This window comes from Peromyscus maniculatus, chromosome 5 (genome assembly GCF_049852395.1).
Source record: "Peromyscus maniculatus bairdii isolate BWxNUB_F1_BW_parent chromosome 5, HU_Pman_BW_mat_3.1, whole genome shotgun sequence".
Taxonomy (NCBI): Eukaryota; Metazoa; Chordata; class Mammalia; order Rodentia; family Cricetidae; genus Peromyscus; species Peromyscus maniculatus.
In genome coordinates this window covers 56,444,072-56,464,998 of record NC_134856.1, presented here as the reverse complement: position 1 = coordinate 56,464,998, position 20,927 = coordinate 56,444,072, and the positions used below count along the sequence as shown (strand labels likewise).

The following is a 20,927-nucleotide window of genomic DNA, read 5'->3' as shown; positions in this document are numbered from 1 at the left end:
CATGAAAGAAGTATATCTTTCAAGTGTGTGGCACATGGCTTGACATGAAAGTGTGAAAGGGTAAGGTCTAATCAAGGCCCAGGGAGAAAGGTTGAGCTCTAGAGAGCAGTAGGCTACAGTGATCCACTCTGAAAGCTGTAGAAATTAGACTAGAACAGCCTCATAGCAATGCCTAATTCTTGTTGTTCCTGCTGTTCCAGGTCCAGCATGTTTCAGGTTGGCTTGGGTTGTTGGTAACTGAGGAAAGACACAAGTTGAGTTGAGCTGAACTGATTTAGTCCTAACCTAAGATTACAAGATCTGGATTATGTATTGACTGTGGGCAGTGTACATTGATTCGATTTAAGGGTTTTGTTTTGTTTTTTCTCCAGCAAGATAACCATGTCTTATTTTTTGTTAGATTGCTTGCTTATATTACACTGCAAAAAGCCAGGCCTTTTCTGGAGATTGATAGTAACTCTGAAATTGCTGTGTGATGCTGCTGAGCTTATCTGGTCACTCAGGGTGGAACCTAGTAAGAACGGTCCACAATGGAGTCTGTTCCTCAGGGAGTACATAGGATCTCAGGTGTCAAATTTTGGGATCATGAAGGGGGATCTGCTGGTAACAGGACACTGGACTGGCTTCAGCTATTATCCTGTGAACTTATTTCCTCAGATAACAGTTGCATGTTATCAAAAGCAACCTACTTTTTTTTACCCCCAAATGAATCATACTAAGTGCAATATTTGTGAACAGAAAGAGCATGTGGTACTGTCACATATCTTGCTACACACCCATTATTGACACAAGTTGGCATGTGAAGACAGTGCTAAACACCTTTGCAACATCCAAACTGCAGTAGGAACTAGCAATTTCCCTGCCCTGTCGATCATGCTATGTCGATAGCTAACCGGCTGCTATGTTATCCAAGACAACTCAGCAAGAAGTGATATCTTTCATTCCATTTCAGAACTGGTCACATTTTCCTGTGATAGATAGTAATCTGAATCTCAGTATAAACCCCTCGGAGAAGAGAATGCAAAAACAGCCTCTTGGACTCTAGACCAGCTTTTCAGCTGAGAACCTATCTTATGCAGACTTGATGAGCATCGGGAGGCTCTGAGGCATCTGCCTCTACTTAATTGGGCCCCTCAAGGGTAGTACATCCCTTTATTTAAGACACACATGCACACGTACTGTGTATGCCATAATAAGATCTAATGGTTCTTTGCAGTATCAAAGTATCCTTGTGGAGCCCAGTATTGCTCCATGACAAACAAAAACTCATACCTGGCATGCATCTGACAGCTGCTTGCTGAGATTGAAGCCCACCTTGTGAGGTGGCTGTGCCAGTGCCGCCAAAGGAGTTACAGGGCTGTGGTTATACTGCTGGGTCCTATGATTTTCCAGGAGTGTCTTGAGGAGTGATATGAAATGTAGCCTACTCTGTTGACTGACAGGAGGTACAGGAGGCTATAACCAAGAACAAGATAACAGAAAGAGATGGAAATGGAGCCTATTTCACTGCTCTCATCCTTAGCTGGGAATCAGCTCATCTCAGGGTGGATGGGTGGACCTCTCTGTTCTGAATTTTGTCCTTTGGGCTTTCTGTCTTTTCCTTTTGCTTTTAAAGCAGTGAAGAGAAAAATCAAGCCTGGCTATGCTAGCCAGCGCCATCTGGGGCAGCAAATCACTGAAAACCTCAGTGGCTTTTCCATTTCGTCCCTCCTACTCCATTCAAATCAGATAGTGCCTGAAAGCACTACCCTCTGACACTACCTTAGCTGTCCATTCCTAACCTCACAGAGTTAGCTCTGAGGAAGGCACCCTGTCCTGCTCAGTCCCCATCTCTCCAACAGTGACATACATGCCATGGCTATAGGAATGATGAACATTCTTGAGCATAATAGGTCCTCAAACAGAAGTCCCCTTGTTGGCTTTCATTCCCTATATGTAACTTCCTGACTGTAAAACAAACCCTTCCTACTTAGAGAGAAAACGTCTCAGAAAGCTTCTACATGCTTTGCCTTCTTGAGGGGTTGAGTTCTACAACTTCAGTGTGGTATCACACTCTGGGTTGTTCTAGTTTCCTTTAACTGTTGGGTAAATTTTTTTGAAATTAGTTTATTTTTTATTATTATTATTATTTATGTGTGTAGTTTGTGTATATTTGTATTCGTGTGCTCGTGTGCACAAGTGCATGTGGAGGCCCAAAAGATACTGTCAAGTGTCTTTTTTTTATTGCTTTCCACTTTACTTTGATCGATCAATTGATTGATTAGGGAAAGTGCCCACACACATTCCTCCTCAAGTATGTGGAGTTCAAAGGACAATTTGTGAGAGTCAGTTCTCTCCTTCTACTGTGTGGGTCCCAGGATCATTGGGTTTGTCAACAGACACTGAGCCATCTCATGAGCCTTTCACTTTATTTTTTGAGAAAGGGTCTCTTACTGAACCTGGAATTCACCAATTTGTCTAGACCAACTGGCCAACAAGCCTCTGCTATCTGTCTCAGTCTCCAATGCTGGGATTACAATGCATACTGCTACACCTGGCTTTTTGTTTGTTTTTCCAGACTGGGGCCTTGTGTAGCTTGGCTGTCCTGAAACCCACTCTGTAGACCAGGCTGCCGTCAAACTCACAAAGATCAGCCTGCCTCTGCCTCCTGAGTGCTGGGATTAAAGGTGTGCGCCGCCGCCGCCGCCGCCGCCGCCGCCGCCGCCGCCGCCGCCGCCACCACCACCACCACCACTACCACCACCACCAGCTACACCTGGCTTTTTATATAGTTGCTAGGAATCTGAACTCAAGTCTTCAAGCTTGTACAACAAACACTTTTCCTTGTGCTTTTTCCCCCCTAAGTATATGGCATCATCAGTGTAGCAAAAATATTTGACCAAATTTAACAATTATTTGTGACAAAAACACTTGGCCAAAAAGGAGGGAATTCCCTGTGTGCCATCATCATTTAATGGCCGAGGACTGAGTACTGTTTGTATACGTTTGGAAACAAGGCAGAACAATTCCTAATATCTTCACTGTAAGCTTTGACCAGCAAAATAGCAAGACAACAGAAGCAGAAGATTGGAAAGGAGAGACTAAACTTCTCTTTTATTCCAAGATATCTATAGAGAAATACCTAAGAATTGCACAAAGGCTACAAGACTCAATGATTTGGGCAAGATGTTGCAATGCGATCCATTATATAAAATTTACTTCTAAATATAATTAATGAAAATTCAAGACTTATAATTGTAAAATATAGCCAGGTGGTGGCACACGCCTTTAATCCCAGCACTCGGGAGGCACAGCCAAACGGATCTCTGTGAGTTCGAGGCCAGCCTGGTCTACAGAGTGAGATCCAGGACAGGCACCAAAACTACACAAAGAAACATAATAATAATTGTAAAATATATTTATAGCTGGTGTGATGATATACATCTATAATCCCACCTCTCAGGAGGTAGAGGCTCAGGCTGTGCTACATTAAAAACAAACAATACAAGGATTCGTCTTTCTCTTCTGACCTTTGAGGGCACCTGCACTCATATGCATGTGACACACACACACACACACAAAATAAACCTTGCCAGGCATAATGCCATTGAAATCCTTGCAGGTTCTCATGGACACGCAAAGGACCTGTTGTAACTAAAATTGTCTTGAAAACTGGAGGAATTAAGCTCTTTGATTTTAATATTAAAGATGCAGTAATAACGTATGGCATCAGGATCCAGTGAGTGGAGCAGAGTCCACTGAAATTCACAATGGTGCCAGGGCATTTTATTTTTGAGAGGGTGAGCATCTCTACAAATGTGTAGAATGATTTGGTTCACAAGTTTGGGTTGTTGGTGTCCTATGTGGTATTATATGCCCTTATCAATTTTTTTACTATTAAGGTCACTGGTAGATGCCTTGTGAATCACAGTTGGTTCCAACGGCTGTATATCACAGAGACAATGACTCTGTTTTGAAATTGCAAATTTATTGTTTTTCTCTCTGTGGGTTTTATAATGAAAATCATAGAATTGATTAAGGCAAGCTTTTCTTTATGTGTGCACAGCCCAACACATGGGTGAATGGGGCCAGGGCTGTCTAAGGTACTACATTGTTGCCACCTTGACTATTTTTATGACATAATAGAATCTCATGGGAGATCTTGATCAGAACTGGCTCAATTTAAGAAGTAAACATTTTGTAACATTTACAGTCTCATTTTTAGTGGAGCATGCTCAGAGTAGTTTGAACTATGCTGTCTTTTCATAGTTGCAGAACAAAATTTTGAGTCCAGATTCACTCTCAAGAACCTCAGTTTTTAAGCATTCATCCAACTCTGTTGAGCTCTGAATATGTTCTAAGTAGAGTGCTGGGTGTGTTAGTGTGGGAACCCTCCTTCCCCCACTTTTTTTTTAAAAGAAAGATTTTGTTTGTATTTGTGGCTTGTGATTTGTTGTTGTTACTTGTTTTGTTTGCATAGGGCTAGTAATGGAAGAGGCTCACACTTTCAGAGGGTTTCGTCTGTAGTCTTTGCCCCACCTCTGTTGGCATGGTTGACACAGAGAGAGCATCATGGCAAGAAGGCATAATACTCACCTCTTTGTGGGACGAAAGGAGAGGGAGGCAGGACAGACAAGATACCCCCTTCAAAGCTGTACCCCTAATGGCCTATTTCTTCTAACAGGCCCCACTTCCCAGCTTTGGACTCATTAGTGGATCAGATTAGTGTCATCATGATCCAGTCACCTGTCACTAGCACCACCACCCGGGGACTGAATCTTTGTAAACATATTTTATCCAAACTATAACACTGTACCTGTGTTCTCCTGCCAATGTCAAGTGGGCATAGGCAGTGGATCCATGATTGTTTCAGTCACCTGGAGGCTTAACCCTGGGAACAGGTGATTGTGCATTAGCTAGTTACCTAGGCAAGGAGCTGTGAGTTTTTGTATTTGTTTTTAAAATGTGAAACTTTTTAGTGACACACAAATACAGCTTCTGTTTTTTAAAAAATATTTTTTACGGGCGGTGGTGGCGCACGCCTTTAATCCCAGCACTTGGGAGGCAGAGCCAGGCGGATCTCTGTGAGTTCGAGGCCAGCCTGGGCTACCAAGTGAGTTCCAGGAAAGGCGCAAAGCTACACAGAGAAACCCTGTCTCGAAAAACCAAAAAAAAATATTTTTTAATTATATTTATTCATTTTGTTTTATCAATGAGTGTTTTGCTTGTGTGTATTTCTATGTGCCATGTATGTGCTTGGTGCCTACAGAGGTCAGAAAGGGGCACCAGAACCCTGGAATTAGAGTGACAGGTATTTGCGAACCACCATGTGAGTGCTGGAAATCAAACCCCAGTGTTCTGCAATGGTCTTAAGTGCTCTTAACTGCTGAGCTATCTCTCTAGCCCCCCTATTTCACTTCTAATATTAATGACACTTACCATTCAAACTTAAGTGTGCAGTGTTTTCGGAATGGCCTCCAGGTTCTATCATACCTCTGTTCATGTGCTCTAGCAGTTATGTATTGGTGTCTTTCTGAGGCCCTGTTCTTGGCTGCTATACAGAATAGCACCATCTGTGAGGGACCTCAGGGCCAGAGCCTCCCTCTGTGATAAGTGCTGGAGAGGCCGGAGTCAGAACTAGTTGTTTTTGGCCAGTCCAAGTTGTTGATTGGAATTGATAAACATCACTCATAGACCCCCTGAAGTCACCTTGGTGCCAGGAGTTCTTCCTGGGTCTGGGTGTAGTGGTCACAGTGCTAACTGTTGCTCTGCCAGACAAGTTTCTCTTTGTAGTGCAGATAGTGTGAAGGGACCTCCTGCTCCCATTATCATGTTCTGTGTCCACCTGTTCTTCACCTTTCTCTTGCCTCCGTGGCTCCATGGCCTATGTGTATAAACATCATGTGACCTGAGTCTCAAATAGAGGCTTGCTCTTGTGGAGCACATTTTCAGAAACTACATCCTAGGTGTGCATGTGCAGTGTGTCTAGGTCCCACCTCTGAAGGGGTACATGGTATCTAATCCATACTATTTTTTCATAGCCAATAATAAAAAAATCTTTATTACAGTGTTGAAAAGTATAAAACAGTAATTATAAATTAGTAATCACCTAATTAAAAATGCAGTATTTCCTTTCCCTTACACAGCACAAGAATCAATGATTTGGATATCATTTTTAGCCACCATTTGCTCCAGATTGACTTCACTGAAGACAACTTTTTAGTTAGTTTTGGGGGTGAAAATTCTAAGTGAATATTAAGAAATAACTATTGTTTTAACTCAGGTGTTAAGAAACACAAATACCATGTTAACATGTGTGGATAGCATCTCAAGACAGGTGTTATTTCCAAAGGAATTTTTTTTTTTTTTAAGACAGGGTTTCTCTGGGTAGCTCTGGCTTTTCTGGAATTCACTTTGTAGACCAGGCTGGCCTCGAACTCACAGAAATCTGCCTGCCTCTGCCTTCCAAATACTGGGATTAAAGGTGTATGCCACCATTGCCCATCCCATACTGATGGTTTTGATGCAAAAAAAGTCCAGACTTACTCATGACCAACCATGTGTTGGCATGTACTACATGTGGTGTGGGTGGGGGATGGGGTAGGGATCACGTGGCCAGAATTGTAAAGCTCCTGGGTTGTTACCTGTAACAGAGACCCTCCTTCCAGCTCGTTGCATAGTAGCTATGGTTAGGCAGGTAGACTTGAATTTGTCTTACCTGTAGACATACTACCTCCCAGTATCTCAGGCCTGGGATGAAGTAGGAAGTATTGGCAGGGTACATTCTATGAGGAGCAGCCCATAGGCCCGTATTCTGGAGAACAGCAAAGCTACAATTCAGCAAATGTTAGGTGGGCACAGAAAGGGGAATCAAGGTGTTGGAGTCACCTGAGGGCTTAACCCTCAGCCCTTGCCAGCACTTTCTTCCCTATGAGAGTTACGCTGGAGAGTTTGATTCCACATTGTAGAGAGAATTCATTCTTCCTCATTAACAATACTCCCCCCCCCCCCCCAGGGAAGTAGTATGGGACAGAAAGCAACTTGCTCTTTCTTCATTTGCACAGCAGCTTTCAGTTAAAGGATGAGCAGCATGTACTGTGAGCCTGTGGTCAAGACCAAACTGTAGTCAGCTCTTTTAGTCCTTGTCACTAACAGCTTGCTTAGCCTTGCACATGGAGCCTGGAACAGGAGGGTCTTGCTTTCTTTGGCACATAAAGCAAAGTCATAGCTGATTTGAGAAATTAATTTGGGAGTAATATGTGAAAATATCACTTTCTTTTCTAGGATAAAGATAAAGTTTCTCTAACCAAGACTCCAAAGCTGGACCGCAGTGATGGAGGGAAGGAGGTGAGAGAACGAGCCACCAAGCGGAAGCTGCCCTTCACCGTGGGGGCCAATGGAGAGCAGAAAGACTCGGACACAGGTACCAGACAGTGGCCACTCTTCCCATCCCTTGCCCCTCCCATTTTAACACTGTATCCATGGAGGAGTCTTGCTGTAGCTGCTGCACCAGCCTGTGCAGTGATGGCTCCTCCAAGTTGAGCCCATGTCATTAACAGGAAAGTCATCAAACTTGCAAGGGTCCAGGTGCCCTGGTATACTTCCCAGAAGTTCATACAGAGGAAAGATGGTTTCCCACAGGGCTACCAGGGCACATGGATTAAGTTTTATTATTTGTAGCAAAACCCAGAGAGAACCCTGAAAGTGAGGCAGCTGGTATAGTCTTCCTGAGAATGGATAGGTCTAAGATTCAGAACAGGAGTATACATGGGCATGTATAGAGGTTGGGGTCATTACCCCTCATTGTGTATATTCCCAGTCTTATTCTGTCTTGGGCTTCTCAAGGAAGCAGAACCCTGCCTGGTCTCTGCTGCTGTCTTGCATATCCTCCTGCATTTGATGATACTTGTACCCAGACAGTACTCCTCCCCTCTACTGGTCATCTGACTTTTCTTCAACCTTTTTCTTTTTCTTTTAAAAAAAAAAAAAAAAATGGCTTATTGGGCAGCAAAACACAAAAATGGCAGAGGTCAGGGGTGAACCAACTGAGGCAGTGTCCTGGGTATGAGGCAAGGGTACACAGTATACACTTAAACATGCCCACAGAAACTAAACAGAGATGATGATTAGCTAAGTGGCTTATGTTTGCCTAGGATTTAAGCAAGTGGTATGAGTTGGTGCACATGACTCCTGTAATTTGTTGCTGTGTTTGGGAGGGGGAAGTTTGTAGAGACACTTAGATGAAGAAGGAAGAGGGATAGGTTTTCCATTCTCTATCACAGATGCTTCCAAGGAAAAGCAGAAATACATAAGTATTTATGGTGGACATACACATGTGGATGGCAGGCTTTTCCTTCACCTCTGTTCTGCCGTAATGGAGAGGCTGGGTTGGGTAGAGGAGATAACACAGTTCCCTGAAGCTCATAGGGATGTACCCAGAGAAAACCAGATCAAACCTGAATGTCTTTTTCCTTTGTGTGTGTGTGTGTGTGTGTGTAGCGGGGGTGGGTTGTGGGGACTCTCTCTTGACTTGGTTGTTGCAAAATGTGGTGTTCCCAGTTAGCTGTTAGTGTTTTGGATAGTGGTTATGGAGGTTGAAATAGAGCCTCTGAAATGGTCACACATTCTCTGGAAGTTTTGCTATAGAGTTAATAAGGCAAATCCTTGTGCTTCCTAGGAGGGCCCTGTGACTTGCAGAAGGTGATTGATGTTATGCTAGAGAAAATTCTTCCTCGGGGGCTATGGGAGGCCTCTTGGACCTGTGTGTGTATCAGTGATTTGCCTCTGTGACCTCCACTGCACTCTGTGGATCTCTAGATTATCCTTTAACCTGTGCTGAAGGTGTGCTATCAAACTGTGCATGTTCACACAAGGACCTTCTGAGGCCAGCAGAGGCTCAGCTGGGGAGACTTAGAACATTTTGGAAAAAATATTTTGAATCAAAACTGAGCTATAGACATACATACAAAATGTGTGTATGCCCTGCCCTAGGTTTAGTATTATTTTGAGAGCTAATTTTTTAGTATAACATTAAGTCTGCTTTGTTAGTATAACACCAATCATCCCAGTGAGATGATGCTGATGTTCGTGTGCAAAGTTGAACTCCTTTGTCTACTAGTTTATTCCTTCAGTCATTTTTGTAGCACTGGAAATAGAACCCAGAGCCTGTGTATCTAAAATACTCCACTACTGATCTGCATCCCCAGCCTTAGACATCTCCATATTTTGAGATGTGGCTTCATGGTGTTTCCCAGGCTGGTGTCAAACTCCTGATCCTTCTGCCTTCATCTCCTAAGTACTGAAATTACAGATATGCAGTACAGCTGTAGAAGGCTAGCAAATCTTTGTCTTCTTCCAGTGAGTTCTGCTCACTTGCTTGTTCATACACACATACACACCGCTTTCTTTTTAAACTGCCTTTCTATTCTGCATTTTGTGGTGAGTTGGATACCTAAGGTATTCTCCTTCTACTCAAAGAAGCAGGGCTGGCTTAGAAATGGCGTGTGATGGAGTCGGAGGCATACCTCTCATCTCCAGGATGTTCTGCAGTGGCACCCACCATGTTATTCATAATGGAGAAGCCATAGAATGTGTGAGGTGATGGATATTTTCTCCCATGTAAAAGAGGTTTATTTTGGCTTAGAGTTCTGGAAGCTGGAAAAGTGCTGGCATCTGCAAGATTTTTAACTTGATAAAATAGTGACTGAGATAGGATCTCTCTGGTCATCTGATAGGATTTTTCAGATCTCCCTTGAAGTGTGTGGCTTAGTCATACTAAGCACATTCTAGCTCTGAAAGGTTATTATGAGCCAGTATGAGCCCCTGGCCAACAGCTTAGCCATTCCTGACCCTACAGTGTCCCTCCAGCGCCCTCTGCTGCTGACGTACAGTTTAGTACCTATCCTGATGACAGAAGTGGCCTACCCGAGTTAACACAAGGAATGTGCTCCCCCTTCTCATCAGGATTCCCAGTAGCAAACAGTAAGCTTCCTCTGCTGCGCCCTCAAGTGGCAAAATGCTAGGTAGGCACAGACCACCAAACCATACAAATTATTTTCTGGTTTCCCAGACCCTGCTGGATGTGACCCAGCCCACTGGAGGTGCGGCCTTCCAGTGCTTAGTCAGGACTGAGGGCAGCCTGCCAAGAACAATACAGTTTTATCTGTTGTGAGTCAGCCTGGTCAAAAGCTTGCCCTACCAAGGTTGTACATCAGTATAGTGGTGCAACACTATTGCCACCACAATGTCCGGAAGCCTTGGACAAGAGCACATCCAGAAGCATGCCTCTGTTAGGGTTGGTAGTACGGGGAAGAGACTGGGAAAGTACATTTCTGACAGCTAGCAGTGAGCAACTGACCCTTGTGACATGCTGGCAAGGCTGGAAGCAGATCTAGTTGTCTTCATAGGAAAACCAGGCAGCCCAGTGTCAGTACCTCTGTCTTCTTAAAATATGACTATTCCTTGGGGCCCTCTTCCAGAGCAGATCGTTAGGACTGACCACACACATCACCTTTACCTGGTGAGGAGCTCTTCTTCCTCCTCCTGTCTTGGTCTAGTTTCAGTTTAGAATTCCACCATCAAAATTACTCATGATGGCCTGGTGTGGTGGCAGGCTCTTGAATCCTGGCACTTGGGAGGTGGGTGGATTCTCTGAGTTGCAGGCCACCCAAGGCTACATAGTGTCTTGAAGGGGGTGGAGGGAAGCCTTCATTATGGAATTATATGATGTCTAGGATTTACTTCAGATGATACTATTTTGTCCCCATTTTATGTTGGAAAATTTCTCATTAATTTAAAAATCTGTAAATAACCCCTTACCTAACCTTTCTAGGGTTTATACAGAAACCACCCACCCCATTGCATATGTCATTGTCAAATACTGGAGCCAACACTGTCTATTCCCAGGATCTATTGCATCTTTGGAACACGGGAGGGAATTAAGACTTTCTTATATGCTTACACTTTTGAGCAAGACTCTTCTCGGGGGTTTGTGCAGCATGTTGACTCATAAATTCTTAGGCACTCAGTTGGGTGTTCATTCCTCAGGTCTTGATCACTTAGTTTTTCTACGATAAAAGATTTTTCCAAGTCTCTTGCCATTGGCTGTGTAGGAATTTATGAAACTCAGAATCCTTGGTATAAGAGATAGTGACTTTGGGCTAATGAGGAGGCTTCTCTACCACCTTGCTCACCAGAAGGGCATTACTGTGGGCTGCATATTGGTAGATTCTGGACCATGGCAAATGAGAGAGTAGAGTCTACATCCTGTCTGACTTACTGGCTGGGGGCGTTGAAGAGAAAATGCTGTGAGAACAAGGTGATTTCTGGCTTACCATGACCTATAGACCAGCAGCCTCCACCCAGCACTCCATGATATTAGCCCAAGAACCACATGTGACTACTGGTGAAGAAACAGATCCAAATAAAATAGTTCACATAATTGAGAAGTCTGTGGTTGGTCTGGTGTGTTTCTCAACCATTTTTCCTGTCCAGACCTAAGCCATTTTTTCTTCAACAAAAGGAGATCATACACTAGCAAAGAAAGTTCTTTCTGGTTCAAATTCTGTATTTTCTAAAATTCAAAGGCAGTAGTTCTGGTGGGCAAACCCATTACGTAATGCACCTACTTGATACCAAGGCTTAGGGCTTTTGTTTAGCATTTATAGCAATGAGACAGCAAAATAAGCCAAGGTAAAAGGTATTTGGAATTAGAACACAGCTAGGGTAGATAAAAGGAGAAATGCCAGGCAAGTGCAAGAGCCAGGCAGTTTAGTCCTGGCTATATACACTGTGAGACTTTGAGCCTTGCCTTTGCTGCTTTGCCTTTCCTACTGGCAGCAACTGCCAATGTCTGGGGTCCATCCAGGCAGGATTGATAGATGTTGTTCAGGCCTTAGTCAATGTCTGGACTTGTCATTTTATTTATCTTTTAATCTTCAGCGTGTGTTCTGTAGTGAGAGTAAGTGGCAGGTTGTGAAATTGTCCTGCTTGTTTATTGTGGATCTTTATGCTCGTCTCACTCCTCATGTTCTGCTATTGACCTATGCAACAGCAAGCATTCATCCTGCAGGCCATTGGTGATTCAGGGAGAATAATGCAGTGAGGGCCAGTGTAACTCTCAGTTTAGAACTTGGGAAAGCAATCTGCAGAGGTCTTAGAAGCGAAGACATGGTCTCACTTGTGTCTGACCTTACTACCACACTACAGATGGCTAGTCCATTTCTCAGAAGGAGGAACAAGAACTAGAAGAGTCTACTGGGGGATAGAGGTGTCACAGCACATAGGTGAGAGAGGTCACTTATCACAGCACAGGTTTTCTTTTTTTTCTTTTTCCTCTTTTTATTTTTAAATGATTAATTGTAACCCTCACAAAAATGAAAAAAAAAATGTATCAGTAAGTCAGGAGTACAGTTAGCGATTACCACCATGACTTGATGAGGCTGTGCTGCAGGTTGGCTGTGAGACCAGTACTCCTAATCCTCTACCCACTATGCTAGAATTGTAGCTCAGGGCTTAGATAAGTTAGATGGAGGTCCTTTTTGCAACTTATGACCTAGTGTGTGTCTTGTCCACAGTTGGGACTTTGTGGCCGTAAACACTATACTTAATTACTCTAGATTCCAAGACCAGGTCAAATATTTGGTCAGAGAGGCATGGTTTGTTTTTGTGGGTTTTTTTTTTTTTGTTGTTGTTGTTTGTTTGTTTGTTTTTTGACACGTAAAAACTAAGGCGTTTTTAAGAGTGTCGGTGTTCGCTATACCTTACCTATATCTAGGAGTGGTGGGAAACTATTCCATGGAGTTTCATTGGTACCTACAAGGCCTTTACTGCTGTTTCAAAATATTACCATGGAGGTTGTTTCTGTAGAGTTTAAAACTATACTGGCATCTAGATTCTGAAGTGGCAAATAACAGTTACAATTTCAGTAATGAGATAATAGTCTATACCCTAAAAAGTGTTCTCATTGCAAAAGCCTAGAATTAGAAATGCCATAACCAGCTGAGTTCTTATGATATATTCCTGTGGCCTGCAGCAGACCCCCCACACTGTGAAATGAACTTTTAAGTACAATACCTTAGTAGAGTTCTAGGCCCCAGAATTGGACCTCTTCCCTGAAGCCAGTCCTCAGACACCACAGAATGCTTGTTCCCATTAAATGGCAAAGTCTTTAGATCACCTTTGTCTACAAGGAACGCAGTCTCCATTTAAAGATCCCAGACTCTGTTGGTATATTCTAAAGAGGATTAGTTGGCTTCTGCTCTGAAACCTGTCCCCTCCTCTAGTAGGGTTGGACTTGTGCTTCCATACCCACTGGCAGGACCATAGGTTTAATGTCATTGCCGAGATTCCTGGATGCCAGAACTCCCTGGTAGAATTACAGACAACAGAGAAGAAAGCTTTTTCAAAAAGCTCTGCAAGGGCTGGCTTTAGAATAACACCCTGGAATAGACAAAATAAAAACCAGTAGAATGTAATAGAAGAAAAAAATTAAGATCAGTAGGAAGAAATAAAAAACTATCAAATTTCATCTGGAAATGAAAGTTATCACTAAAATTAAAAATTCAATGGCCACACTATATAGTTTATTAGATATAACATTTTTTTTTTTTTTTTTTTTTTTTTTTTGGTTTTTCGAGACAGGGTTTCTCTGCGTAGCTTTGCGCCTTTCCTGGAGCTCACTTGGTAGCCCAGGCTGGCCTCGAACTCACAGAGATCCGCCTGGCTCTGCCTCCCGAGTGCTGGGATTAAAGGCGTGCGCCACCACCGCCCGGCTAGATATAACATTTTAAAAAAAGAATCAGTGGGAGTAAAACACTTATGTACAAAATTGAGAATGTACAAAAGCTTGGTGACATGTGTTTGTAATCCCAGATCTGGAAAGGTATAAACATGTAAATATCTGGAACTCACTGGCCAGCCAGCCTAGCCTACTTGGCAAACCTCTGTGAAAAGATGGCCAAGGTTGACCTCTACACCTACATATACAAACACCCACAGAATAACCAGTGAATTAATTGTAGCTGAAGAAATTTCATAGATTGAAAGGAGAGATAAGAGTAAGGATTAATGAATCTGGTTAGAGTTGTAAGGGAGAGGAGGCAGGCACAGGAGAGCTGACTCTAAAGGAGAGTGAAGGAGAATCATAAGCAAGGAAAGAGTAAGTATAGATAGGAGCATTTGTTGTAGGTTCGTGAGGATGTATCCAGTCAGTGAGCCGAGAAGACACTGTTGAACAGCACTGATAGAGTCATAGGCCTCTACCACCCCAGCAGCCAGGAGCTGGATGTGTTGCCCCTTCATTTAAGGAATCTGTTCTTGGGAAAGTGCACTCTGTCCTTGCTGCCGAAAACCACTGTGCATCTAGAAGGCCTTTCCTCTGATAGATGTAATGGCAAGGAGGAGTCAGTCAGAGCAGGCTGCCAATGCATTTGTCCAATCTTCCTGAAAGCCACACCAGCAGAGCCAGGTGATGGGAAGGAGAAAGGGTCAGTGGGTGATACAACCACAAGCTAGGAAATGCTTATTGGTGTCTTGTGTATTCCATCTGAGTGATAAAACACAACTTTGTTACCTCAAGATCTGACATGAGGCATGTGGGTGCTAAGAAAGGCACTGCACTATCTTTTAAAAAAAGCAGAGCACTATCACATTTTTTGTTGAATATAGGTGAGAAGTAGAACCATCCAGGCTCGTGTCTGCCTAAGAGAACTGCCATAGCTGAGGGCTCTCCTTGGGTGTTGGCAGGGTCTGTGGGTCCATCCCTCTCCCATTCTCTATTTTCTCAGACCCTCTGCCCTTGGGCTCTACTCAAAGCAAAGCCTAAGGAGCACTGTTTTAAAGGGGGCTCTTGGATCCCTTGGACAGCCCTCCCCTGCTGCCCTTCTGTAGGCTCAGATAAACTTGTGATCCTACCTGCCACTCATTCAACCATGTCATAGACTGAATTTCGCCTTGGATATCTGTCAGTATTCTACTTTAGCAATTTAGCAGATACCATTTGGAATTCTTACGAAGTCTACTTTGCTTCCATTTGAATAATAGAAATGGAAATCAGTATAAAATGGCCAGAGGAACTCTGGTTGTCTGTAGGAACTAATAGTTTCTCCTGCTTCCTGCCCCATATCCTTCCAACAGACAGGATACAACTGTGACAATGGGTGCGGAGCTGGGTCACTTGAGCCCACAGCTTAGGCAGGCCCTACAGACTGCCAGACTGTTCAGCACCTGGTGGTGGTGGTGGTGGGTGCAGGTAGCATATCCTGCTCCAGGAGCATCTGCAACACAGCCTGTGTTGTGTCCATGTTGGGTAGCTCAGCCATTTTTTGACACATTCAGTGTATTCTGAATCTTGGCATATGACAGAACTTTCAGTGTCCTTCCAGGGACTTCTTTGGTGTCCATCTTTTACCCCAGAAGTCTGATAGGCCTTTGAAGCTGGGAGTGGACAGTTGTGGGTACCCCGTTGTTGCATGTGCTTAGCAAAAGCTACCTTTACAATGAAGAGGTTCAGACTTTGAGGAAAGCACATTTCAGAACCATCCCCACCCCCACTCCCATTTGGACAAGTAAGTGATGAAGTTCTAAGATGTTTGGCTGCGTGAGAAGTTGCTATGCTCAAGGACCAAATTCTTCAGGGGGAGGGAAGCAGAGCAGTGTTTTAGTGGTGCTGCTGCATGTCCCTGAGCATCTTTAAGAGCGGGGAAATGCTTCTTGGCTCAGTGAGAGCCAGTGGTCACTGAGCTGCAGAGAGGGACAGCTGCTGTCTTAAAAGCCCAGACCCGATACCCCTCCCAGCCTATGTGTCCCCTGGTTGGCAGCAGCTGTTCTGGGCTCCCAGCCTGAGCTTTTGAATGACCTGCTAGAGTACATGTGCCTCAGACTGCTAGCCTGGTACTTTTTTTTACTAGGTTCCTTTGTTATCTTTAAAATAACAGGTATGTGGCCAGGCATGGTAGCAAACACTTTTAATTCCAGAAGGTAGGGAGGCAGGCTGATCTCTTGAGTTTGGTCTACATAGTGAGTTCAGGGCCAGTTAGGCTATGTAGTAAGACCCTATCTCAAACAAAACAAGATGTATAGGTATGTCTGTGCATGCCTATAATTCCAGCCCTTGTGGGGGTGGAGGCAGGAAGATGAGGTGTTTGAGGCCAGCCTGGGGCTATGAGACCATTTTAAACAAAATACCACCTGTAACTTAGTTGACAGGGTTGGGAGTCTTATTTGAGACTCAGTATAGTGCCAAACTTAAACAAAACAGAAAAGTATGCTTTATGATCTGAAGACACATGAACCCGCAGTATATCAACCATATACTGCACAAAAGCAGAGCTGACCACTTGGAGTTGTTAATGTAATTAGCAGGTGTCACCCACCACTGGGAGTATGTCATACTCTGTATACTATGAGAGTGACGCCGGGCGGTGGTGGCGCACGCCTTTAATCCCAGCACTCGGGAGGCAGAGGCAGGCGGATCTCTGTGAGTTCGAGGCCAGCCTGGGCTACCAAGTGAGATCCAGGAAAGGCGCAAAGCTACACAAGAGAAACCCTGTCTCGGAAAACCAAAAAAAAAAAAAAAAGAGAGTGGCATGGTTTTCTGACATTTTGTTCTAGCCATATTCTTAATGTTTTGTTGTTGTTCCTTTCTCATGTTGTACATCATGGCTTGTTCAAAACTAGCTAGTGGTGGCTTGAAGTATTTAGGGGAGTTTTGCCATGAGTTGTTAAACTGGCAAATGTTGCTGCCTACAGGCTTGTCACATTAAAAATCTTCTAAGTCAGCAAGCCACAAGTTTAGTTTTTAAGAAGGCAGTCTGAAATACTTGTAAAGAACTAACAGTTTGTCAGAAAACTCAGTAGAAAAGTGGTAGGATGGTTTGGGGGCCTGAGGACACTAACCTAAACAGAGGGAAAGTGCTGATGAAGCCAGACAAAACCAGCTGAAGACCAGAGTGAGTCTTCAGTGACAGGTAGTCATGTTATCTACTGAAGCCACTTTCTTAAAGATGTCACCTACCTCTAGAGTCAGGCATTGGTTTCAGAAGCTAGTTTATCCCTGCAGAGGGTTTTCTGGATAGGAAGGGGAGAAAACTATTGCCAGTAAGAGCCTCATCGGCATTTTCCCTTGCCAGACTTTGGCAAATCCAGGCTATGTACCCTGTGACCTGGGGAACCCTGAACCCGTCTTAGCCCTGCTCAGGGGCTTACCCCTGATCTCCACAGCAAGAGAGGTACTTACTGCTAGGCAAAAAGCAAAGTGAGAGTCTTTGTGTTCCCAAACCATGGACTTTGGAGTGTTTTCTCCACATCCCACCTCTTTTAAGAGCAGCAGCACAGTCTTTCCAGTAGAGTTGGCAGGGCATTTTGTCACCTGTCAGAGGCACCCAGGACCTGCTTGTTAGGAGGCGGTTAAGATGGAACAGCTGAGCTGTTACATCGTTCTTGTTAGTGCTCTGTGTTGATGCCTTTAGATGCCTCCAGCTCAGTCCATGTTGTGGTACTGCAAGGCTGGTACGGTCCTCGAAGCACCATGGCATGAAATGGAGGTTCCTAGAAGCAAGAAGAAAGGTACAGTACTGACAAGTTGGCCTTGATTTATTTACATATATTAAACTGTGTCTGACATTTTATATCTGCACTGTTTGTTTGGAGGAGGGCTGGGAAGGAGTTTAATTACAGACACGTGTTAATAATAGAGACCTGTCCCATGTGGGCCAGGCCAGTGGTGTTGAACCATCCTACTGCCTTCGTGTGTGGCGCCTGCAGGGAGCAAATGGTTGGTGGAGACTGAGACTTAGATCTGATGGGCTGACAACAGGGCATTTATACTGTGTCTCTCACAGCTACTGCTCAGAGTGGGGTGATGTCAGTGCTCCCAGCACTGACACTTCCCCTCATAGACTTTCCTTGTTGCTCCGTAAGCTATCGGGTGGAATGAAGGGGCTCTGTAACATTAGTTAAAAATCCAGCTCTGAGGATTGGGCATGAAGTCTCCCCTCCCTTTCTCCTTCACCTGCCACACAGAGAAGCAGGGTCCCGAGCGGAAGAGGATCAAGAAGGAGCCTGTTGCCCGGAAGTCCGGGCTACTGTTCGGCATGGGGCTGTCTGGGATCCGAGCTGGATACCCTCTCTCTGAGCGTCAACAGGTGGCTCTGCTCATGCAGATGACTGCTGAGGAGTCTGCAAATAGCCCAGGTGAGCCCCAGGAACCTGAGTGGTTTTTTGGACAGGGAGGGAATAGCTGTACTTGGCAGTGGGTCCTGTGTGGATCCCTTTCCCCTCATGAAAATGGTTGGGTTCTTGAGGTTCCCATGAAACAAAGCTGCCTTCTGTAATGCTCTACTTGTTTCCTCCTTGGCCTGCAGTAGACACAACACCAAAGCACCCCTCCCAGTCTACAGTGTGTCAGAAGGGGACCCCCAACTCTGCCTCAAAAACCAAAGATAAGGTAAACAAGAGAAATGAACGAGGAGAGACACGTCTGCACCGAGCAGCCATCCGGGGTGATGCCCGGCGCATCAAGGAGCTCATCAGCGAGGGCGCAGATGTCAATGTCAAGGACTTTGCAGGTAAGTCCTTGCTGCCCTTGGGCAACTTGCTTCTGGAGGGTGAGCCTCCTGCCCTTGGTCCCAGAACATGGGAAGGAAGTGTTTTTGTGGAGTATGGTTGGTTTCTGTGGTTGACCTCATGTCCACACAGTGTGATTTGCTTATTTCAGTATTTTGAGATTTTGATTTGTTTTTGTTATTCTTAAGCAAGTAAAGGGGCTTTAAATATTTACCTTTTACGGGTCTACCACAAGGCAGGTTCCTGGAGGGTCTTGCTCTGGTGTTTAAAAAGTACCTGCTTTGTTCCACTCTGTGTTCCACTTTGTGGCCACTCTGCTGTAGATTGAACACTCATGCTGTTTACTACAGAGGTTGGTCTGGGCATAAATGGAGGCACCTCCTGAGATGTGCGGCCAAGGCTCTGTTAATTGTGTGGTTTTTGTGATTAGAGTATTGGACTGCCTTTTTGAGATGCTCTACACCATGATGCAACACTGTAGGAGAATTATGTGCTCATGGTGCAATGATAGCTGGTGGGGGTAGGGCTGGGGGTTATGGTCAGAATACATTGTATACAAGTATGAAATTCTCAAAGAATTTTTTGAAAAGATTATCTCAGAAAGAAAAGGCAGTGAGGAGAGGATTTGGGCAAAATCAACTTTGTGCAGAACCTTAATTTCTCTACTCCCTAGTTTATGATTGTTTGATCCTGCCAAATTTAGCATGTTATTTTAAAAGAGTTTCCCTTAGGGAAAAGGGGAGCTGCCTGTAAAGACTGCCACTAGACCCTCCAGCCAGAGCCCAGGGGCCTCCTGAGTGAGTCCTGTGGCAGGCAATGCTGCACAAATTTTCTACCCATGTATAGTTTCTTCGACAAGTTATAAATCTGCAGAGTTAGTAGGCTAGATAGTCATTATGAAAAGCACAAGAAAAAAAAGTGATGCCTTCTCTGGGTATAACCTGCTTTCCTAGAGGGCTCCTCCTTAGGGAAGAACAACATCCCCCCCCCCCCCCCCATACACCCCTGTTGTCATTCACTACAATTTAGGCAGGAGCCAAGTTTCCAGGGATTATGTAACAAATACCCTAAGTTTCTGTTTTTAGGCTGGACTGCACTGCATGAGGCGTGTAACCGGGGCTATTATGACATCGCCAAGCAGCTGTTAGCCGCTGGTGCAGAGGTGAACACTAAGGGCCTGGATGATGATACGCCTTTGCATGATGCTGCCAACAACGGGCACTACAAGGTTGGCATCTCCCTGCGGCCCTCCAGTGGCTGCTCTGTCCTTAACTTCTGGACCATTCTACAGCTTCCTGTTTCTCTGTCTTAGCTAGTTTTCACATTTTCTGATACTGGGAAGTGAGTTTTATGTTGTCGTCATTGTTGTCCCCTGTTGTTCCCAATCCCCTTTCCAGCCCTAAGGCCTAGCTGTTCATTCTGCCCTAGGTCAGTACTGAGAAAACCTCTCAGTTTTGATGACTAATAGGACTATATTAAATGTACAGTGTTGGCTCTGTTGGCCTGGCTGAATAGCTGTATGCGTCCCTATTACCACTGGTACCGATTCCATCCAGAAGGTCAATCCAAAGTCTTGGGTAGAGTAACACTTGAGATTATAGTCAAAATAGATTACTGTGGTAGGTCAGGACCTCATCTCTTAAGGACAGGGTTTCCTGAATCTCTCCAGCAGGAAACACTAAGATGTGCTGGGCATATATACCTCTTCCTACAAGAGAATGGGTTGCAGAAGTGACTTCATTACTAGACTCCCTTTGAGTGGGCAGGACAATAATAAGCATGGTGAGGATGAGAACATCTGCCTGGGTTAAGAGTGCTAAAAAGCATCCCTTGCCCAGCTATTTTGAGAAATACCAGGAACCTATAGATCCGGATCCTCCAAGAACTCAGTGGTACACAGTAAATCTTTGTGGGTTGGGTCTTTTGAATGAAAAGATTAGTGAGACAGCCAGGAGGGGGGAATGTATATATGATTTTAGGGCCTACTAAGTTTTTAGGTGAGATAATGGCATGGTGGTGTATTTGTTTGCTGGTTTTTAGGAGCCCTTTTAGAAAAATGTACTGGAAAAGTTTATCCAATGCCTAAGACTTGTAAAAGAATACCCTGAAAGGTGGGCAGTTTGAGTACAGGTCGCTGTGAGCTTGCAGGTGATAAAACTTGAGGGCAAGGGCCATTATCTAAGTCTCTGTATATGCAGGAGTTTTAACTGTAGTAACACAGTTGAGGTGAGCAGAACCTCTTAGAAGAGAACATACAGGGTGGTCCAAAAGGCAGCTTTTGAAAACCTCTCTTCCTAGCTTGACCAAGGAGATGGAAGCGACATAAAGATAACAGACCTTGTAGGAATATGGCCTGCGTTGCTGGCCTTAGGGGAAAGGCGCAG

At 44.4% G+C, this 20,927-nt stretch overlaps 1 protein-coding gene across 10 annotated transcripts in view; it reads left to right on the top strand.

Annotated features, from left to right (window-relative positions):
- Positions 1-20,927, top strand: part of Ankrd11 (ankyrin repeat domain containing 11) — a 205,201-nt gene that overhangs the window by 168,614 nt on the left and 15,660 nt on the right. For 7 of the 10 annotated variants that reach the window (XM_076572267.1, XM_076572264.1, XM_076572274.1 and 4 more), the window contains 4 exons: positions 7,264-7,402; positions 18,001-18,171; positions 18,342-18,545; positions 19,629-19,771. In XM_076572267.1, the coding sequence (XP_076428382.1) occupies positions 7,264-7,402; positions 18,001-18,171; positions 18,342-18,545; positions 19,629-19,771 (657 nt within the window). Of the gene's footprint in view, positions 1-7,263; positions 7,403-17,447; positions 17,545-18,000; positions 18,172-18,341; positions 18,546-19,628; positions 19,772-20,927 lie in introns of all 10 variants that reach the window. The other 3 variants (XM_076572272.1, XM_076572273.1, XM_076572271.1) reach the window with 2 other exon arrangements.